Source organism: Camelus dromedarius, chromosome 28 (assembly GCF_036321535.1).
Source record: "Camelus dromedarius isolate mCamDro1 chromosome 28, mCamDro1.pat, whole genome shotgun sequence".
NCBI classification, from domain to species: Eukaryota; Metazoa; Chordata; class Mammalia; order Artiodactyla; family Camelidae; genus Camelus; species Camelus dromedarius.
In genome coordinates, this window is record NC_087463.1 from 16,179,208 (window position 1) to 16,200,946 (window position 21,739).

Here is a 21,739-nt window from a genome sequence, read left to right on the forward strand (position 1 = left end):
CTTTGGAGGCCACCGTGCAAACTCAGAATTGGATAAATTGGACAGTGGAAATAATTGGGGGTTTCACGTTTGTTGAGGCAAGATATTTTAGATGAGCCTTATCTCCCTTTACCTAGCTATGTAAAGTGGGCTACTCACCTCCAAAGTCCCAATGCTCATCCTCTGTAACATTTTTGGAGAAAATATTTATCTCAAGGATGTTATGAGGATTATACTAGCTAAATCATTAGGAGTGGTTAACACTGTTTGAAGGTCCTAGGAAGTGCCCTGTAGATTTTTGGAATTTTCAAAATTATTAATATAATTGTCACTCCAGTTTTACATACAATCAGGCCACCATATCCATGGATTCTACATTCGCAGATTCAACCAACCACAGATGGACTGTGCTCTCTGTTTTATATGAGACACCTGAGCGTCTGTGGATTTAGGTATTGGGTGGGTGGTGGAACCAATTTTCCATAGGTACGAGGGACGACTGTGTTTCAAGACCTCATTCAAGCACCTCTTCTATTCTTGGCTCTCATTTTCTGGGATGGAAAAGTTCTGAATTTGTCATTTCTTTGGAACTTTTAGATATCAAAAGGAAAGCAAAACAATTTAAGAAGGCAACGAGCTGTCTACAGAAGTAGACTGTAAACTTCGTGCAGGTATATTCTTCGTATCTCTTGACACTAAACACTATAAGCCACACTCTCAGTGGATGCTACTCTTGGTGGCCATGCTATTACTCCTCTTGGTCCTACCCTGTAATGAATTTGATTACTTCACTTCTCTCATTTTTACTTGTTTTCCTTGGCTTGGAAGAATCAATATGAAAATCCATTATTGAATAGCAGTGGAATCAATTACCCGACAAATTCTATGTCTGAGTCTTACAATGATAGTTAACATTTAAACATTGAAAACAAATATTCGTGCTGTCCTATCTTGCTTCTAAGAGAGATTTTTTTTTGCTGGCTAAGCAGCAAATTCTAAATTTCAGTAAGTTAACTCAAAATGTAAAATATTACTTAAAAAGGTATTTTGAGCTTCAAATACATTAAAGCTAAGATGGCTTAATTATTTTCTTGTCTAATAGAGAGAATATAACACAATTTTTTATGGAAAAATTTTCCTGGTGGTACTGTAACAAAATTTTTCAAGGGCTACACACACGAACCACCATTTCTGTCAAATGAATTTGTAATCAATAACCAGTGTAGTTACATAATTAGAAGGGCACAGAATAGCCTTAGAGCAGTAAGTCTGAAATTCTGGTTGCTCCTGGGAAGGGACAAAGTAGCAGATTCAGCATATTGACTTACCATAAACTGACTTTGTTATCAACTGAATGTTTCTGAGAAATAAATTGATGTTGTTCATAAGCCACATAGTTTATGGCATTTTGTTATAGCAGCTTGAGCTGACTAATACACTTCGTAAGTCTGGTAGCTACTGGCAGTGGAGGAATCAATTTTCAAAAATCTTCAGAACTTTTATTGGTAGGATCTGCCCCCCAACATATAAAATATGTTAGTAACTTTGTGGATCTTTATGGCTATAGATAAGTTCAAATCTGTACCCCAAGGCTTATCCCATATCCTATAAAATGATTCTGGGTCTCTAGGTGGAGAATTATCTTTGAGAATTATTTTCGCTGTAACTGAAGGAAAACAAAGATAGCTGGACTCTCAGGGCCTTGGTACTACCATACCTTTACTCTATGGACATCACATTCTTTTCTAAAAGAACACATTGAGGAGACCCTGAATATTTGCATATGCAAGTTAAAATTAATTCAACAAATAATAGAAAAGCTAAGAAAAGTCAAAATCAAACAGTAGGAGCTGGGGATTTCAAGGGCTTTTACAGAGAGTTTTAGTTCATTGATTTTTCACTCTCCTTGGAAACTACTTAGCTGATTTAACAACTTCAGGACTTTCTGAGTATGAAATTTCTTTCTCTTCACTTTTATCTCATTCCTGCTTTTTCAGGTTCATCTTAAGCCAAAGATTCTTGTTTGGCATCTTGCCTAGATGGCCCTTGGTGGTCGTACCAGGAAAAAGCAATTTTGAGAGTTTAAGAAGCTTAAAACTCAGTACTCAGAATTTTCATAGAAAAAATTAGTCATCGCAAGAGACCCTGTTTGTTTGGCCACTACTCATGATGGATTTTCCAGTAAGCGGGTCCTTCCAATTTCAAGACCATATTTCATATCTTAAAACTTCTTCCTCCATTTGTCCCTTCCCTTTTTTAGTGCGGGGCTGTTAAAGCCCGATAAAGGCGTTATTAAAACGATATTTTAGTGATTAACCCTGATGACATTTTCTACTCATGACAAGATTTTTTGCTAGAACCTAGAGCATAATAACTTTTCAGAAATTGATTTTCATTCAGATGTCAGAGCATTCCAGTTTTTGCGTTTAGGTTTGAATGAAAGTTAAATTGGTTATGTTTATAGGGTTCACTTCTCTTTGACTTTCTGAAGCTTAGATTTCTAAATCTGCCACTGATCTCTCTGAGGAATAAAATAGGAAGTCTAATGTTATGGACGTGATAGAAAGTAGGTAAATGGTCTGTCAACAGTACCTATAACTGGAAAAAAACCTTAGAAATTCTAGTTCTAACTCATCAAGTGTATTTGTTTTCTCATTTATAAATGATTTATCAGTAAATGACATATAATTGAAAATGAGTGAAGTAATTACCTCTTAGGGCTAAGTAGTTCTCTGGCCTTTATTTTTTTATTTTATTTTATTTTATTTATTTATTTTTTTAAAGGGGAAAGCAGTTTATTTATTTTTTTAACATTTTTTATTGATTTATAATCATTTTACAATGTTGTGTCAAATTCCAGTAGTTCTCTGGCCTTTAATGTTTATTTTAATAGTCAAAATGGAATGCGTACTTTAAAAATATGACTTCAGTTGTGCTGAAACAAAATGTGGAGTGAAAAGCAAACATTTTTAAGGTCATCGCATTACTTGTGAAAACAGCATCAGAAAAAAAGTGTGTACAAAAAGTTGGATGCGGCTTCCACTAGAGTACATGTATTGAGGTGGTTTTTATTGCTCTGACCAAACAAGAATTTTTAAAGCACCTGTCATGTGCTTAAAATATTAAAAAGGATTGTAAGTTAATTATAAAATATAAACTCTGTTCTCATTCTATTTAGGAAATCACAGAATGAGAGGTGCCCTACCCAGTACTGCTGAGTCAGAGCACAGTTCGAACACACCTGCCTCTGCAGTGTTAGTGTCACGTTTTACACATTGATTCCTGATTCTTTCCTCTTTGTCACTTTCCACCATCCATTTATATCACCTCCTTATTGCTTATACTTCTCACATAATTTTTTCTTATTCATTCTACTTTAACCCAGGAACCTGTCATCCTTCACCTGAAAAGCCTTTGGCCAGGTAAGTCTTTTAAAATGCTCTTATTCAAAACAGCATGGCACTTTCCTTTCAAAGTAGTGCCTCTTTCCTTCTTTCCTTTGTTCCTTCCTTCTTTCCTTCCTTCCTTCTTTCCTTCTTTCTTTTCTTTTTTCTTTTTTTCTTCCTTCCTTCTCTCTCTTTCTCTCTTCTTTCTTTCCTTCTTTTCTCTTTCTCCTTTATCTCTTTCTCTTTCTTTCGTTCTTTCATTCAACTGTGAGTAAGCTAGATGTTGGAAAATAATTCTTACTAAATTAATTTTAAAATGAAATGTGAATGACAAATAATTTACCAACTGCCCTCCCCTCAAAATTTTTTTTCTCCAGTAAAATGTAATTCCAAATAGTAGAATTTTAGGTAGAGTATAGTCTTGGGGTGGAGATCTTTAAATCACGTCCCTTAGTTTTCAGCTAGTATCTAAAATTGATCCCAAGAGTGCCAAATCATGTTGGTAATCTTCACAAAGTACCACCATCATCTCTCCTTCACATCACTGATGGTCTTAGTCTATCTCAAATGCTAAATAAAGCAGAAGAGCCAACATTAAAGTTGTCCAGAGGAGAATAACTATGACATGGAACTTTAGTCTGTATCTTTCTCAGCCTTCTATACTTGGGGATAGATAACTTAAGTATTGGTTAAGATACTTCCTGCTATAACTAGACAGAAAATCCTGACTAAAGAAGCGTTTAAGTGATGAGTGTGTTATCTCACACAGTCGTTAGTAAGGAATTAGAGTGATAATAAGTAATTTTTTTATCTAGTTAATAATGTATTTCAGGAATTATTCTAAACATTTTATATATACTGAATCGTTCTTGATAAGATTAAGATAAGCATTATAATTTTCTCCATTTTACAAGTAAGGCACTGGGTTGTTCAGGCTCCAGGCTTGAGTTCTGTGGTCCAGTGATGGCATCAAGGACCAGTTCCTTTCTGTCTCTAGGATCTGCCATCTTTAAGGTGTCAGTATTTTCTCCTACGTTGACTAACGTAGTTATTGTGAAATGACTCCAGCTGCTCAAGGCGTTGTGTCCAGGCAAAACAATATCAACAATAAAATGAAGGACCCTCCCTACCATGTGTCTCTTGTTTTAATGGTGAAGAGATTCTTACTGGCCAGGATTGGATCACTTGTCTATGCTGATCTTTGGTGAGGGGATGCAATTTCCGTGACTTACCTAGACCAATTTGTTTGGAATGGAATGGATGTTGGGGTATCAATTTGCATGACAACCACAAAATCTTCCATCGTGAGCTCTCAGGATAACTCCCAAACTATAGGAAATCACTATGGGAAAGGCAAAAACCTACAACCCTTTGTGTGTCAATTCAGGCTGTTTAGAGAACTTCAAGGCTACTTTCAGCAAATTTTGAATTGATTTTACCTGGGGACTCTTAATAAACTTAGTTTTATTTGGTAAACACCTGTTAAGTATAGGCACTTATTCAGACTATGTATCATTAATTGTAGTAATTGTCATAAATACACATTAATTGTGTAATTGCCAAAACATAAATATTGTGCATATTATTAAAACTTACGCCACATTGTGTTGAGATCAAATGTATCTTCCAGTGCAGTAAACCCAGCTAATTTAGGTTGATTCTTCATAGTCTGCTGCTTACATTAACTTAGTCATCTTCTTGTAACAAGCTAATTTAGAAGTACTGTGATGAGGAATCTTCACTTTGGTTTACAATGCTTAGTGGATCATTTGAAATTATAGAGTGTGTGTTTCATAAAGAGCATAAAGATTTCAAATTTCACCAAATTCAACAGGCAGAAATTTTTACAATACAATTCAAAATCTGAAAATCTGAATTCTGTAATACTAGCTTTTTCCTTGAATATGGAAGAGAACTTCGGCAGAAAAGAAAAGAAAAGACTGCTGTTGGGTTTCAACTGTCTTTAAATTAAACCATTTACTACATTTGAAACTTTATGGGAAAAGTTGGAGAACTTTTATGGAAGTTCTACAAAGCAGGAACAGCAGCTCAAGAGGACTATCACACTTTAATTTTCCCAAGATGCTGACAAAATTTATTATTATCTTCAAGCTTTTCCTTTCTCATCGTTTCTATCCCTTCGAGCAAATGCGTTTTCTAAGTAGTTTCCTACTGTCCTCTCTGTAGTTCTAAAAGGTCCTGCATTTCCCATATTTTTTGGAGGGTTGTAATAATAAGGAAAGAATCTGGCCAATTGAATGGAAATTTGGGTTTATTAGGACAACTGGCCACAAGTTCAAAGGGAGAGCTGAATAATTTGGCTTTGAGGACACAGAAAAGCATGGACCTCTGCTTTGAGGGCTCCTGTTAAGGTAATTCTGTTCCAGTGACTTCTGGTCGTGATTTGCAGTGTTCATTTCCAGGTCCCAGGAGAGGAAATCTACTATGCCTGAGTTATAGCAGGTGTTTCTACAGCACCGCCATGTCCCCTTGGCAGAATTGTGAGGGGGGGCGGACATCTCGGTGTGTCTGTTGCACGTGTTGCTGTTTCATCTGCTTATATATCCCATAATTTCCCTGAGATACCTGGCCACCCAGAAACTCTGCAGCATGTATTATCTGAGGACTTACTTTTGGAACCAAAAAAAAAAAAAAAAAAAAGAAACTCACGTCTTTTTTCTCATTCAAAGGGAAATGTTGAAGTTGGTTAAGGTAGAAGTTTTGTACTTGTTTTGAGAAGAGAGTGGAACTGTCATTGATTATGTGACTGCAAGTGAAGTCAATGAGATAAACTTAATGGAGTATAAATAACCTAGTCTGTAAAAGTCAGTCAGTAAGCTTCAATTGACTTTTGTCTTTCTTCTTTCTCCTTTCTTACTGCTTTAGCTATAGTCACTTTTAGAGTATCTCCCTTTACAGGCTTGGATAAAGGCAACTAATTACTCTTAATCATGAAATAAATCACCTACTAAGAAAAATTAAATAATGCCCCAAAACAAACTCTTTTTTTTCTTTAAACATTTTTTATTGAGTTATAGTCATTTTACAATGTTGTGTCAAATCAAAACAAACTCTTTAACATAGATACATGGAGATTATATACATATGACCATACAGTAATCACATGATATATATACAGATACACATTGTACTATATATTTAAATCATAATCCTTGAGGGAAATATCTCATAATTTTGTAGTGTCTGTTTGAGTCAGCTTGTGATTTATAATTACTAGGAATTCTGCTTGATAGGGTACAATTTTGTTCCCATAGAAAAGTAAGTGATGAATGCTAAAGGTGCTAATGTTTATAAAATGAACTGTAATAAATGATTTTATAACCAAACGCATTTTAACCTTCTTTCCACAAAACTAAACTTTGCATAGTTTATGTCAGATTTTTTAGAACTTGTCTGAATCATATAATTTTGACATTCAGTCATTTTTAATATTTCTTATATTCCTTATTATTAGTAGTAATATAAGTATAAATCCTATTTAAACACACACGGTTGAATGAGCATCACTTGCAAGGTTTAGTTGCATCATGTTTTGAGCTTCTGATTCCATAGTCTCTCAGATTTCACGTGCTCTCTTTATTGTTCTGCCCGAGTCTGAAAACTACTGGAGAAAATTGCCTGGTCATGTCTTTTGATGTCATTACACCTCCTGACTTTCAACCTCAAAAGGACAGTCCAGGGCATGTGGTGATTTCTTGACTTGTCTTTTTAGTCACACTTCTTTTCTTTTTTCTACAGGCTCCTCCTGTTGTTCAATCTCCTCCCTCTTCCCTCTGCTCCACCATCTTCCTCATCTGGTCCTCCCAGTCTCCAGAGGAAAGAGAAGCCAAGGTATTTGATGTTTTCAACCATATTTTTACGTTAAGGGTGTTAGATTTGTATGACTTGATTCTACAGAAGAGATAGGGCCAGACAAATTTTGTGTTGAACTGTCTCTTTTACAGAGTGTTCAAAGGCATATATTATATGTGCTATGTCATAGTGTTGAATAGGAGATGAGTTTACAGAGATATTTTCATCTACCTCCTTCAGAATAGGGGTGGCCAATAGCATTGCTCAGTGGTCTTTAAGGAAATTTAGTGTGGGGTATTTTATCATGGGCTACCCGGGACTCCTCTTTTGTTATGTCGTCTTCTTTCTTTTTTTCTGCTCTCTCCTTTTCTCCTTTTGCTTTTCTTCTTCCTTCTCTCACTTTTCTTAATCCCTCAGTCCCTTCTTTCTTAGGTTGACTTTTTTTTCTGATATCCCTCTCTGTGTTTTCAACCCATATATGTGGTGGCATAAATCTTTAATTTGCTTGAAAGTAGCTTCAGAAATCTGAGATAAGAATTGTAGTCCTGGCTGATTTCAGCTCAGTTGCACAGTTTCGTTGTCTCTTATCAAATTCAGTTAAGAAGACTGAAAAGGAAACCCCAGGGCCCATGTACATCGTATCAACTGCTAAGAATAAAATGTCACGTGGGGTAGAAAGTAGTAGTAGCTGTTTTTTTCTTTGCTTTCTTTTTTTAAAGTTTTCTTTTCTTTTTCAGAGGGGAGGTAATTAGGTTTATTTACTTATTTATTTTTAATGGATACAGAGGATTGAACCCAGGACCTTGTGCATGCTAAGCACGCACTCTACCACTGAGCTGCACCCTCCCCATTCTTTCTTTTTTTTAAAATCACGGTAAGAACATTTAACATGAGCTTTACCTTCTTAACAAATTTTTGAGTTCGTAGTACACTATTGTTAACTAGAGACACAATAGTGTACAACTATTTCTAAAGAATAACATAAATTATAATTTGTGTTCAATGACCGAGAAAATGACTAGTGAATATGAAGTAGAGCCTTGACAGATGGAGAAGAGCCCCAGAGATATGTTCCTTGATCTCATCAGTGGGCAGTTAAAAACATTAGAGCTAGTGTTTGTTGCAATGCATTTCCCATAAGGGGAAACTGAAATCTAAGGGAACTGAGCAAAGTAGGTTGGCTTGTATAAAGACTCTGTGGATTCACGCTTGAGAGGACTTGTGTATGCAGATGTTGTAGCGAATATGCAAATATTCCTCAGGGGTCACTCCAGCTACCATTCTCCCATTCTCACTAATAGTCCCCTGATATCTTTTGGGAAATTCACCCACCCCTCATGGCTTAGCACTGTTTGGTGGGAGCCAGTTGGCTTCCCATCAGCCTGGCTGCAGTGAGTCATCCAGGGACAATACAGGAGGACGAATCCCAATACTTGGGCAGGAGACGCCTTTTCTTTCTCCCACTACGTGATGTGAGAGTGAAGGCTCTGAAACAGTGGCAGCCACTTTTGTGGTTCTGGATGGAGCCCTAGAGCCCCCTGGAGGCCACTGTACAGAGCCTGTGGCTGGAGCTACTGCAGGAAGCAGGCTAGAGAAACAGACTGAAATTGAATCCTGAGTGTATTGCTTGCGCCTCCAGATAAAGCCTCACCAGAAACCACCCCTGTTAATGAAATGTTGAAGTGTGTGAGCAATAAATTGTCTTCATTATTTAAAATGTATTCCTACTGTATCATAGCCATAAATGATAAGAATTGTTACCATAGATAAAAAAACAAGAGAAGGGGATGCATCTAACTCTGTATTGCCAAACACGTGCATTGTACCATTGACTAAATTAGATGAGAAATCTCAGGAGCAATCTAATAACAGTAAAATTACTCAGGGATTATTAGGGTTGCCCTGGATTGACAGGAAGGAGATCAGCTAGAAAATACCATTTTAAGTGGCAGCTGAACTCTAGAAGAGAACGACTCAGGAAAAAGAGATGTGATGAGCTAAGACATCCATGGGACATACACCTGTAACAATGGTAGCAGAAGGCACATCCTGGCAGGAGCTACATCAGCCAGCATTTTCACCTGTTGTCCTTTGTAAACTGAGAATCTGTCCATCTCCAGGAGGCTGAATTTGCCTCTTACAAATAGATAATACTTAACCACTTTAAAACGTTCCTCATACGGAGATGAAGCTTGTTGGACGTGGAGTTGGTACCAACTTACTACGGTGTTCGGGATGAAGATTTTCTCAGGATGACTGGATGATGGCAAGATCCTACGATTTACAACAGACCCATGAAATAATCCAGATCTCTTATGGCGAAGACCTTATTGTTTCACGATATGTAGCTGATTTCCATAGAGCTGCGAAGCTGTGGCCTCCCAGGTGAGGACTGGGATGTTGTGGGAGACCCGTGAGAGAATCGCCTCATGGGGTGGAGAGTCCTCTGTTGCCACCATGAAAATGTCTTTTTCCCTTGTCCTTGTGTACTGGAGACTGAGTACAGAACACTTTTACGAAAGTAAGTTTCACAGGCATCTAGCTATTCCTTCCTGGATAATGAATATTTTACCTGAAACAATGGGAAAAGAATATTTTATTTTTTGCTAGCAAATACCCTGATGACACGAGCCCTTATTTAGAAAGGACTGTTTTTTGGTATGTTTCTGTGAAGACAAAGAAACAGACAAATAAAATGAAAGGAGAAACATATCCCAGCAAGTTTATAATAAATTCCAAAGGAGCGGAAAAAAAGGAATGAAAAACCTGGCACAAGTGGTGTGCAGGAATAGTCTCCTGCTGGAGAAGAGAGCCTCTCACTGATCTGCCCACAGTCCCTGAAGGAGCAGTACCAGCTCTGAAGCTCAGAACAATTTGGTAATTGGAGGATGCGACCCTGGAGGACAGTACTGGTCGTTGGCATCATGCTTGAAATAAGCCATAAGCTCCTGGGGTACATGCTGTCTTCTGCTGCTCTAAAGTTTCCACTCCCTTGTGATTAGAATAATCAGATTAAGATCTGGCATACCCCATTTCCTCCATCGTAGGTTAAATTAATCCAGTAGCCTTGATTCATAAAGTTCCCTGAAATTCTCAAGCTTCCCCACTGTGGTGCTTCCTGCCAAGTGATGTGTGCCAGTCTATTCATTTTCTGACCAGTCATTGATATTTATTTGTGACTAATTTCAAAAATGATAGACCACTGTGATGAGTCTGTATTGAAGTTTTTCTGGCTAATTGATCTTTCTTCCTCTTAATGAGTCACTTTTTCTAAAATTGAAGCCACCTGGTGTATAAATCCCCAGTTGGCACTGTTTCCCAGACCTGCGATCCCAGTGGACAGCCTCTGCTAACTAGGCTTCTTACAGGTCGTGACAAAGCCTTTCAGTGTATCCACAAGTAGCAGGCTGTGGGTAACGGTTAACAACTGCATTTCAGGACATTACTGACATAAATGAAATAAACTCGTCTCAACTGGTCCATTTTCCACACCTCTGGACACCAGTTTGCGTGTTGTGTGTATGTGTATGTATTCAATATTGTCCTTTAGAATTCTCTGTATATATTCTTTCATATTTTCCTTTAAAGATGAAGGCCGCTTTAATATTCAGTATTTAACTTTATTTCAGTCTCTCTAAATTTGATCATCTTCCTTTTATCTAAAATAATTACATAACGGCGAGACCCTGTTTTTAGATGTTTACAATGAAATATATTATGTAGCGAATATCTAAATAAAAATGTAATGCTGTAATGCAGGACCATTAACCAAAGTGTCAAAACGCATGAATCAAGCAAAAATAAGCATCCTGTGACATCCGCTGAAGCAGTCTCTATGCTAATAAAGGAAGAAACGGGGAGGCTATCGGCCCATCAGTGCTTGATGGGTATTGTTATGGGTTGTTGACCTTTCTGCTCTCACTTTGGGGAAGAATTTTAGTAAAAGGAGAGTTTAGCCAGGATCTTATCTGTCACACTTGGCCACATTTGTGTGTGTGCTGACGTCTCCTTTGTTTTGTCTCATGCATTTCCTATCACCGATGCCCGAGAGGGCTAGCCCTCCCCTGTCTGCTGCCGAAAGTACACAGCTATCCGTGGTCTCAGCATGGCTCTGCCAGGTCCCAAAGTTTACGGTCCTGGCAGCTGGGGCTCCAGCTGTCCAGTTTGACATGTAGGAGGGCCATATATGAGTGGATGGCCCCTCCTGAGTGAGAGAGACGTTCACTCCAGCCAGGAATGATAGAAAGGCTATTCTGAAGGGACCTTGTGCTCCGAACAGAAAGGGTGAGTAAGCCTAGACCTTACTGAAGTCCCTGACCCCACGTGGGAGCTGAGCTGATCACTCTCCCTCTGGGGTAAGGGACGCGTTGGCATTTCAGATTCATCTCCTGGTGATTGGAAAGGTCCAGTCCCAACGTAGAGCTCTTCACCCAGCTGCTTTATGGTGTAATGAGGGGAAAAATAACTCAGAAGAAAAGGTCACCATTTATGGGAAATTATGTGAAAGTGATTTAGCTGTACTATTGAGAATTTTCAGTAAATATTCAGTATTTTCAGCCTCTTAGTCTGTATTGGTTCTTTGCCTCTGCATAGGCTCTCCCTTGAAGCTAATCCATTTTGAGAAAATTATCCCTTGGAATTATATGCCCCGTTCTATTCAGTACAGCTTGTTAATAGAAGAGTCTGTATTCTGTTTCCACACTGCTTCATCTCCCATTCTACTTCTCTGTCTCCGTGTGAGATCCAGAGCATCTGGTATCTGCTTCAGTATTTTACTGGAAATTAGCTCTTCATCTCATGTTTTCTATTTTTTTCATAATTTCATCAAAACCTTAGTCATCTTTGCAATTCTATTCTCAGATGAAGTACACTAAATTTCTAGTTGGAAAATTTTCTGAACACTGTTTCAGTTCTTTCTTTACTGAAATGACTGACAACTCGCTCCTTATGACTCACTCCTCCCTCAGCTTCAGTCGTATCACCCTTTCTAGTTTTTCTTTGACCTCTGTGATCATGACTTCATGGTCTGTCCTTTGTTCACTAACTGCTTCAATACTGCTATTAACGGGGCATCCAGTCTGAGCTTTTTCCCTGCTATTTTTGCACATTTCTTCATTCTTTCATCAAATATCCACTGAGCTCTTCTCCCAGACAAGCTCCATTGTAGCTGCTAGGTGAAGACACTGGATATATTTTAATGATAAGGCCAATAATATATCCTGATGGATCCAAAACAGGGTATAAGACAAAGAGAAATTAGTGGTGACTCTAGAGATTTCAGTCTGAGTCACTGGAAGGATCCAGCTGCCATCACCTGATGTGGGCAAAGCAGTGAGAGAAGTTTTGGGTGGAAATACCAGGGGTTCAAAATAGACTTGTAAGTTTGGCATCTGCTGTGTTTTGTGTCTCCCTAAAATTCATAGTGGAGTCCTCATGTGGTAGTATTTGGAGACGGGGTCTTTGGAAGGTAAATAGGTCATGAGGGTGGAGCTCCCATGATGGGATTAGTGTTCTTATGAAGTGGGGAAGAGGGTTAATTCTTTCTCTCTCTTCCATGTGATGCTACCGCTAGAACACAGTCATGTACAACCAAGAAGAATGCTCTCACCAGAACTGAACTCCCTGGTGCCTTTATCTTGCACTGCCCAGCCTCCAGAACTGGGAGAAGTAAATGTTTGTGCTTTAAGCCACCCAGTCTGTGGTAATTTATTATGGCAGCTTGAATTAAGACAGAATTTGTTTTAGAAAGCTAAGTATAGATGTTCAGAAAATAGTGGAAGTGATCCAAATTGAAGCTATACCTTTGGGAGTCTTCAGAATAGTGACAGTATTCAGTGCTTTGAGACTGGTTGAAATGACCAACGAGAAGGGAACAGCGCAAAGCACTGAGCTGTGGAAGATTCTGTTGTGAAGTATTTTGGGGAAGAGAGGAGGAATCTGTAAAGGAGACTGAGAAGACACTTTTGAGGCAGGAGAAAGACCAAGGATTTTGGTGTCCTGAGAACCAAACACAGTGAGAAAAAGGGAGTGACTTACGAGTTAATGTGTGTGTTGGTCTAAATAAAATTAGAATAAGCTGATCATTGGCTTTGGTCATTGGAAGCATCTTGGTCATGTTTGCAAGAGCAGTTGTAGTGCCGTGATGGGGTTGAAGGCTCCACCGGAATGAGATTAGGAGACAATGGGAGGAAGGAACTGCAGGCTGCAAGACAGACTGAGGGACCTCTGTAGTCTTATCTTCCACTATCTCTGCACCTGTTCCTATTAAATTTATATATATGTATATCCCAGACTTCTCTGAGCCTGCTTTTTAAACACGTTTTTTAAAAAAAAGGAAAGAAAAAGCCCACCAAACCCAAATTAACCAGTCTTGTCCTTGTCTTCCTGTCTTGCCCAACAGGAATTATAAATCCACAGAAGTCAGTTTTCTTGCCATCCTGCTCCATTGTATAGACAGAAAGGCCCAGCCACTTATGTCAGGCTTTTATGCACCTGAGCCGTTTTCAGAATCTCACTTATTTCATTTAATCTTGGAGTGAAAACACAATGTGACTAAACTTTGGAGTTTCTGTTCCTGGGAGAATGATGAAATGATGAAAACATAAGGAGAGTGAAATGAAGTCAGATTTGTGTCAAGGAACACTTTTGTTTTAGACACATTGAGTTTTAGGTGAAAATAAGACATTGATTGTTGTGGAAAATGGAGATGTGATGTCTTCAGGAGGAAGACTAGAGGGAGGGCGGAGGTGAAAATGTATAGATTTTCTTTCCAATATTGACAGTAAGTAGCTAACAGCTATATAGGTAATAGGTACAAATGATAAGCAGAGCACAGTTTTCAGCAGTACAGAAATCACCCTATGTAAACAAAATCACAAAAAGGATTACTCTAAAGCCTTCTTGCTTTCTTTCTGAATGAAAGAACTCAGTAAAAAATATGACTATTATATGTTGTTTTAAATGAAATCTCCAGGATATTGTGAGGTTTATGTAAAATTTACATGTGTAGTTTTTAATGGGGCCATTTTGAAGCTTTAATAGTACAAAAAAATAACATTTTAAATCGAGGACTTAAACTTTTTGCTGATATAATTTTAACGTAAGTTTTTTTCCCCCCTCTGGTGGAATTATGACCAAATTTATTGTTATATTTTCACTTTTAAGTTATGTTCAGTGATGGTTTGGATTTAAAAGTGAAATTTCTCGCACTGTTTAGAATGTTAGGTTTAGAAATCAGACCATAATAGTGTCATTTGCAGCTGAGCCCCACACAGAACCTCACTGAATGGTTCACTGATTGAGTAGCTGAAATTTTCCACTTGGCTCTGTATTTGAGGGGCTTCCAGGTGTCTCTCGGCAGTGAAAACACTGCTAATAATGGTAAACCATGATTGTGAATTTCATTAACCCAGTGCCCATTTCAACCATGAGCATTGCAAGCTTTGGGTTTTTTTTTTTTTCCTTCTAAGTGGTAGCATTAAATTGTGCTAGGAATCCTTTATTTTTGTTCTATGCAAATATAGTTTTTGCATGCTCCATCTCCGTAAGCACATTAAAAAGTAAATGCATTATATTCATTTCATTTTCATGTAGTATTGGATACATACAAAAAAGTGTATGTCATAGATTTTGAAGCTGTGCAGCGTAATATTGAAGTGTACATTAAACCCATTACTCAACACAAGAATTAGAACATTACTGAAGCCATCGAAACAACCTGTGTCTTCCTGCCCAATTCCACCCACTTACCTCCCTTGAATTATTTTGGAGTGTTTAAAATTTCTTTTTTTTTTTAGTATTTTTTATTGAGTTATAGTCATTTTACAATGTTGTGTCAAATTCCAGTGTAGAGCACAATTTTTCAGTTATACATGAACATACATACATTCATTGTCACATTCTCTTTCTAAAATTTCTGTATACTTAAATTATATATATATATATATATATATATATATATATATATAAATTTTTTTTTAACTTACTTTGCTTGTTAGAAATAAATGAAGTTGCGAAAACAGATTGGAATGTGTTCCTGTCTCTCCATACTGGGGAGGCAAGGATATCCAAGAGTCTCACCATTTAACTTCTTCTAGGGTCTAAGCTCTGATAACCTTTTGAGCACAATTTGATGAATTATTAAAATAATTGATGACAAGCACTATAGTACTAGATCCTTTCAATTGATGTAATTTTACATTATCTAATGTTTATCATTGTTAACTATATGACAAGACAGTGGATATTATCTTCATTTCAGGTTAGATTATAGATGCTCAGGAAACCTGCCCAAGGTTCTAGAGCTGGTAACCCTGGGATTTGAACCAGTATTCCCTACTCCAAACCCTGTTCTCTTTCTACCTTCAGACACATAGTTTTGATCAATACATGATAAACTAATGAGTGAACATCAAGGTGTGACTATAAATTAATGATTTATGGCTCTTTTTCAAGGGTTTACACAATGTCAGCTCGGATAGTTTTTTGGCACTAACATTTAAATTAATGGCGTAAAGTTTAATGAGTATCAAATCATCTTTGAAGAAATGGGCTAATTGGTTATTTCATGTTTGACATGGTGTCTAATTAGCTTTTCCAGTGTTGAATGTGGCTTTGCAAATTTTAAAACAATTAGCATTATTGGTGATAAAAAATTATCCTTTTAGAATGCAGGTATGTCTGTGTATCTACTATGTTTAGATATATCCATTTGTACAAAAATTCTGTCAAATTCAAGGAAATTATTTAAAGTAGTTTAAGAAAAGATACATAATTAAGCCCAGGACCTAGATATGTTTATTAATAATGTTGAGAGATAGCAAAGCTAGTAAGTCTTTGTTCATGCATGGGTTTATTCATTTACTTTGTATTCTTAAAAAAACTAATAATTATCATTTTTGAGTGCCTATATGTGTTGGACACTGTTTTGTTGAATTTTAAGTTTTGATCTTGTAATTGTCTTTTATCCTTTTAAGATTACCATCAGACAGGTATTACTATGCATTTAACATTGAGAAAATGAACTTAAACAAAATCTCACAGCTGAAAATTAATATAACCATAACTCTATCACAGGCCTGTATGACTAGAAAGCTGCACTTGTCTACAGAAGAAGGCTCTTAAAATCTGATACAGGGAAGTATGAATGGGGGTCAGGAACTGAATCTTGGGTTTTGATGCTGCCACTGACTTCACACGTGATATTAGACAATGTCTCTGAGTCTTAGAGGGTTGGATAAGATGATATCTAAGATATGTTCTTGTTCAAAACTAACTTATTTTGTGTTTACTCTTTTTCCACATATCATTGGCAGTTTGGCAGTTGCATTTCCGTCAACTGTCTTTCTGTTGTAATGCTTGTGTGTCTTAATATTATCACCCTTAATATTATTACCCAGGAATAATGACTACGGATCGCTCATGAGTTATTGAAAGTAGTGTGTGGGAGGTATAGAAGCAGACTGGTGGTACTTTCTTTAGCTAGTTGGTATCACACTAAATATTCTGTTTTGTGTATTCCTTGTAACATAAAGCATAAGTCGATACTTACATGTTATTAAATAATTCTTCAAGAATGTTTTAGTAATTGCAAAATACTTAGTTTGGACAACAGAGACTTTTTTGAAACAGATGGGGGACACGTGGGACTACTTGGAGCTTTGGACTTAGAGTCAAAGTGTTTGCTCACTTAGAGCTAAGTGAGCAGAAATGAGATACAAACCTTGTTCATGCAAGTTATGGCTACACCACTTTCTAAGTGAACAACAAGTGTTGAAAGTCACTCATTTCACCAGTGGAAAATATCGTTTCTAATATACTTTATACTTAGTTGAGCTTTCTAGTGAAAATTTCAATAAAGGCACCTGGTGCCGCTTACCAGCCACATTTGGTGTATATTCTCCTGACCAGCATAATGTAAATGCTAACTAACTACCCTTAACAAAGTATTAAAAGAGAGACATGTACACCACAGTATTTGTACTGAAGTTTTTAAAAGTTAATTTCTGCTCCTTGATAATGAGTCAAAAACTTTATGTTCAGACAAAAGTATTTTTATAGCAGCTTTATTCATAATTCCCAGATTTTGGAAGCAAGTAAGATGTTCTTCAGTAGGTAAGTGGATAAACTGTGTTATAGCTATACAACGACATATTATTTAGCACTAGAAAGAAATGAGCTACCAAGCCATAGAAAGACGCGAAGGAATCTTAAATGCATGTTACCAAGTGGAAGAAGCCAATCTGAGATGGTCATATACTGTATGATCCCAAGACATTCTGGAAAAGGCAAAGCTATGGGACAATAAAAGGGTCAGAGGTTGACAAGGGTTAGGAGAGGAGGGATGAATAGGTGGAGCATAGAATATTTTTAAGACAGTGAAACTATTCTGTATGATACTGTCATGCACGTCATTATATATTTGTAACAACACATAGAAGGTACGACACCTATGAATTAACTCTAATGTAAAGTGTGGACTTTGGGTGATAATGATGTATTCCTCTGGGGGGAGTTTTGGTTTTACTGGAGAAAGAGGAAGTAACATAATAGAAGAATCTTTGGAGAACAGGAAGTAATGAGTAAGACACTGTCTTAGCACTTAAAGAACCGGAAGTCAATACTGTGCCCTGGGCTTATAGGGGAAGATGGCCTTGCACAGAAGTTCATGACTAACACTCATCCTGTCACTGTGACCTGCTGGGAGGAGGTGTGAAATTCAAGCTGAAGGGGCCTGATTTCCTTTCAATGGGAGAAGTGGGCTGGCTCTAAATGCACAGAGCAGCATCTGAACTGACATTGGAGAGAGAAATAGAATAGACTGAAAGGGCAGCCACCATTGAAGATGGGCCAGGCTGATAGCTCTCTTCTGTGTCTCCAGTCCCTGGGATTTCTCACAGTCACTATGTGAAATGATGCACAGAAATCGCAGCAAAGACAAAAATGCCATCTATGTCCTGCTACAGTTTTGGGCTCTGACTGTTGGTTTTGTTTGTATTTAAATCCTCACATTTATTTTTACATCAGAATAGAGGGATTGTAGTGAATCAAGCTTCAGTAACACCTTTCATGTGTAAACTTTAACTTCACTGTTACACTTTAATGTTTCCACGTGAATGCTGAAAGTGTTTCTTGGAACTTGCTGTCAACATGTAAAAAACATTTAGATTTGAGTAAAGAGATACCTTTACATGTTATCTCTGCCCATGAGCATTTGAAGACACTGTAAATTAAATCAAACAATGGTTTATGTGGTAATCCTCAGCCTAATATATTTTCTTTCTTTAAGTACTTGCAGATTGAAAAGTACAGAGTTTAGTACCCAGTAGCCAAATCTGTGGGATTATTTGGAGCGAAACAAGTATTTACTCTCTAAAATATGGTTGTGGTAGGCTAATTTATCTCTTGACATATTCTGGGGTTCCGGTGGCGAATTTCTTTCTGCTTGTAAAGTACCAACATCAGAAGTACCCCCCCCCCTTTTTGGGGGGATATTTACAAATATTGCCTGAAAATACTTGCGCTACAGGTTTAAAGTTAAAATCCTTAATAATGACTACTTAAACTCCAGTTCAGAAAATCAGCAATAAGTAAACTGCAAGTCACTTTGATGTGAAAAGTGGAAGAACTCAGTACGAACTGTGTAGTTTTTAGAAGCCAGCTCTCAGTGCAGCACCACCTTTTCTGGACATCTCAGCAGACTCTCTGGATCCCCGATTAAAGGAGCAGAAAGGCCTGATGCTCTGTTTTCATTAGAGGTGGTTGGAAATAGTTTGGTGTCAGGAAGTTTAGCTTTCCATGTTAACTTAGGTCTCCCAGAGCACGTTAATCCCCATGGCTGCTGTGTTCTCTCCCAGGCTGGGTTGCCTGCGTGGCATATCAGCCTGCGTGCTTGGGCAAATTAATCTCTCTGTTTCTGTGGAAACATAGATAGTTTTCTGACTCAAAATAGTACCCCCCCCCCATTTAGTAACTCTTTTAACAGCTCCCAATAGAAGCTTCATTTCTACTTCTGCACAAAGAGAAAGGACAAGTTTTATTAAATGACTTGAAATTTCAGCTTAAAAAAAATGATTAAGCATCTGACCTTTAGTATTTCTCCCCTAAATGCGAGAATCGAGTCTCCATACTTCAGTGTTGTGGAGTGTAATATAAGAAACCATTCATTTGAATATATTTAATGAAGCTGTGATTTCCATGTTACTAAAACAAGCAAAGTATCAAATCCTTGTGAATAACAAGAAAGAAACAGTGTTAAACTTTTCATAAGGGCTTCTTTCTTTTTTATAAATCCAGAGTGCCTACAGCCGGTAAAATGGATTAACATTTTACAGTCAGAAAGTAACATGACATTAAATATACACCGAGACCGGGCATTTTTTTTCACATCAAAAATTATAGACTTAAATTTGCACAATAGAGTTTCTCAGCCGGTGCCTTACACAGAAGAAAAAGCTGTTGCAGAAGCACACTGTTCAGGTTGTACAAGAATGAAAGTCTCTTATGCGTGTTTTTAGCATCTCCACTGTCCCCGTTTAATATCTGCCAGACAGATCACACAGGCCACCTAGGGGATAGCAGCAGATGATCTCTTTGAAGGTTTTCCTCAGTTCTTGGCTCCGGAGTGCATAGATTAGAGGATCAATGATGGAATTGCACATGATCAGAATGAGATACAAGTTAAAGTGAGACATGAAGCACACACAGTATGGATTCTGGGGACAGGAGATGTAGAATATTAAATGCAGGAAGAAGGGGGCCCAGCAGACAACAAAGACCCCAATCAGTATGGTCAAGGTAATCGCCCCCTTCATGTTGGCACCTTGGCGGATGGTGCCAGTGCCGGGGAGGACGGCGATCCTCTTAATGTGAAGTCTGGCCATGAGGAACATGTGGACATAGAGGGAAGCCATGAGAGCCAGCATGGTGAAGAACATGGTGATGAGGCAGATGATAACAGCACTGCTGTCTGAGTAAATGATGAACAGAACACCCGACACCGTGCACGCTGCCCAGATACAGCTGATGATGATCCCAACCCGCTTAACCGTCATTATGTTGTGATACTGGAGAGCGTAAAAGATAGTGAAGTACCTGTCCACTGCAATCGAAAGCAGGCTGCAGATCGATGCAAGCAAGGAGCTACAGATCACTGAGTCAATGACATTATCAATATTCACCGTGAAGCTTTGTGTGTCCGTGTCTGTGCTGTTTAGCAGGGTGATGACAATGGTCTCTGACCCATTGGAAACACTCACCAACATATCAGCCACGGCCAGGCTGCAGATGAAAAAGTACATGGGTGAGTGCAGATTCTTGTTCTTGGCTATTGCCACAATCACCAGGATATTCTCCAACAAGCTTATGACACCCAGAGTCACAAACACCTCCGGAGAGACAAAAAGTTGCTCGTAGCACCCTCCATCAGAGTAGCCTTTGCCCAGGGACTCACTGGCATTGCTGTGCAGTCCGTAGGTGCTGCGGTTCCAAAAGTGGAGGGAAGTGTGCATCCCATGGCGATGGGTAGAGTTCATCCTGCGCCAAGTGGATTCAGGTCCCCAGTGAATGGCTCGAACCTCCTGGGTCAGGGAGCGTCAGTGAAATCCCCCAGGTCTTTATCTGTCTGAAAGTGGCGAGGCTGAAACTGGCACGCCTGCTGTGAATAAAAGTCACGTGCTCCAAAGCTTGAAATGGAGTTTTCAGTCTCTTTCAGGTACCACTCTGATCACCATCACTTTGAAATCTTAGGCTTCAGGCTGCTCATTCACAGTCCAGTCTGCTGTTTGCTCTTTTTGTTCTCACCTTCACTTTAACTTCAGTCTCATGCATTCAGGTCTTTTCAAAATAATTTTCCTAGTGGCGGCTGTGCTATTGGGAGATGAACCTGTGTGCACATGCTCACATCAGCTGCCTCTCAGGGGTGTCGGTTCCCAACCTGAAGCTTTGCTTTGAGTGTTTTTAGCTGCTGCTGATTTTTATGGTGTGTGAAGGGAAAAAAAAAAAAAAGCTGTTCAGAGTGGCTCCTCCTCTGCTTCCTTCTGACCAATCCAAGTCCAGTGGTGTCTGTGAGACACGGATGATGTCCCAGAGATACAGACTGCAGGGCAGAAGCTTGTGGAATCAGGAAGCAAGCAGGGTGGGAGAGACTGAATTTCCCTTTTCAAGTTTTCAAGGAAACCAACTTGGTTCTCAGAGGACATTCTTTGATACCACACAAGCCATCTTGGGGCATCCAGGTTTATTCCTACTTAAAGGAGGGGTGTGTGTGTGTGTGTGTGTGTGTGTGTGTTTGTGTGTGTGTGTGTGTGTGTGTTTTCCTGAAACAGATACACTGCCTTTTTGGCTAGGACATTGAATTTATTTACCCTCTCAATTTCTTCGAATTAAGAACCCAGGCAGTAATGCTTCAATTTTAAATACTCGAAACACAGGGAGAATATTTAATTATGCAGGAGATTACGCTGTGGATGGAGGGACTAGGTAAGTAGCTACATTTTGTCACAGGGCTTAAGAAGGAGTTGTTTCCTTATGCACTAGTATCTGATATTCCTCCATGGCAGAAT

The 21,739-nt window shown here is 38.3% G+C and overlaps 1 protein-coding gene across 1 annotated transcript; it reads right to left on the minus strand.

The window, feature by feature from the left end:
• Positions 1-18,947: 18,947 nt before the first annotated feature.
• MC4R (melanocortin 4 receptor) lies at positions 18,948-21,239 on the minus strand. The gene has a single exon (XM_010979985.3). It carries the CDS (start codon positions 20,708-20,710, stop codon positions 19,712-19,714), a length of 999 nt encoding a protein of 332 aa, XP_010978287.2. The 5' UTR covers positions 20,711-21,239; the 3' UTR covers positions 18,948-19,711.
• Between the last annotated feature and the right edge of the window lie 500 nt (positions 21,240-21,739).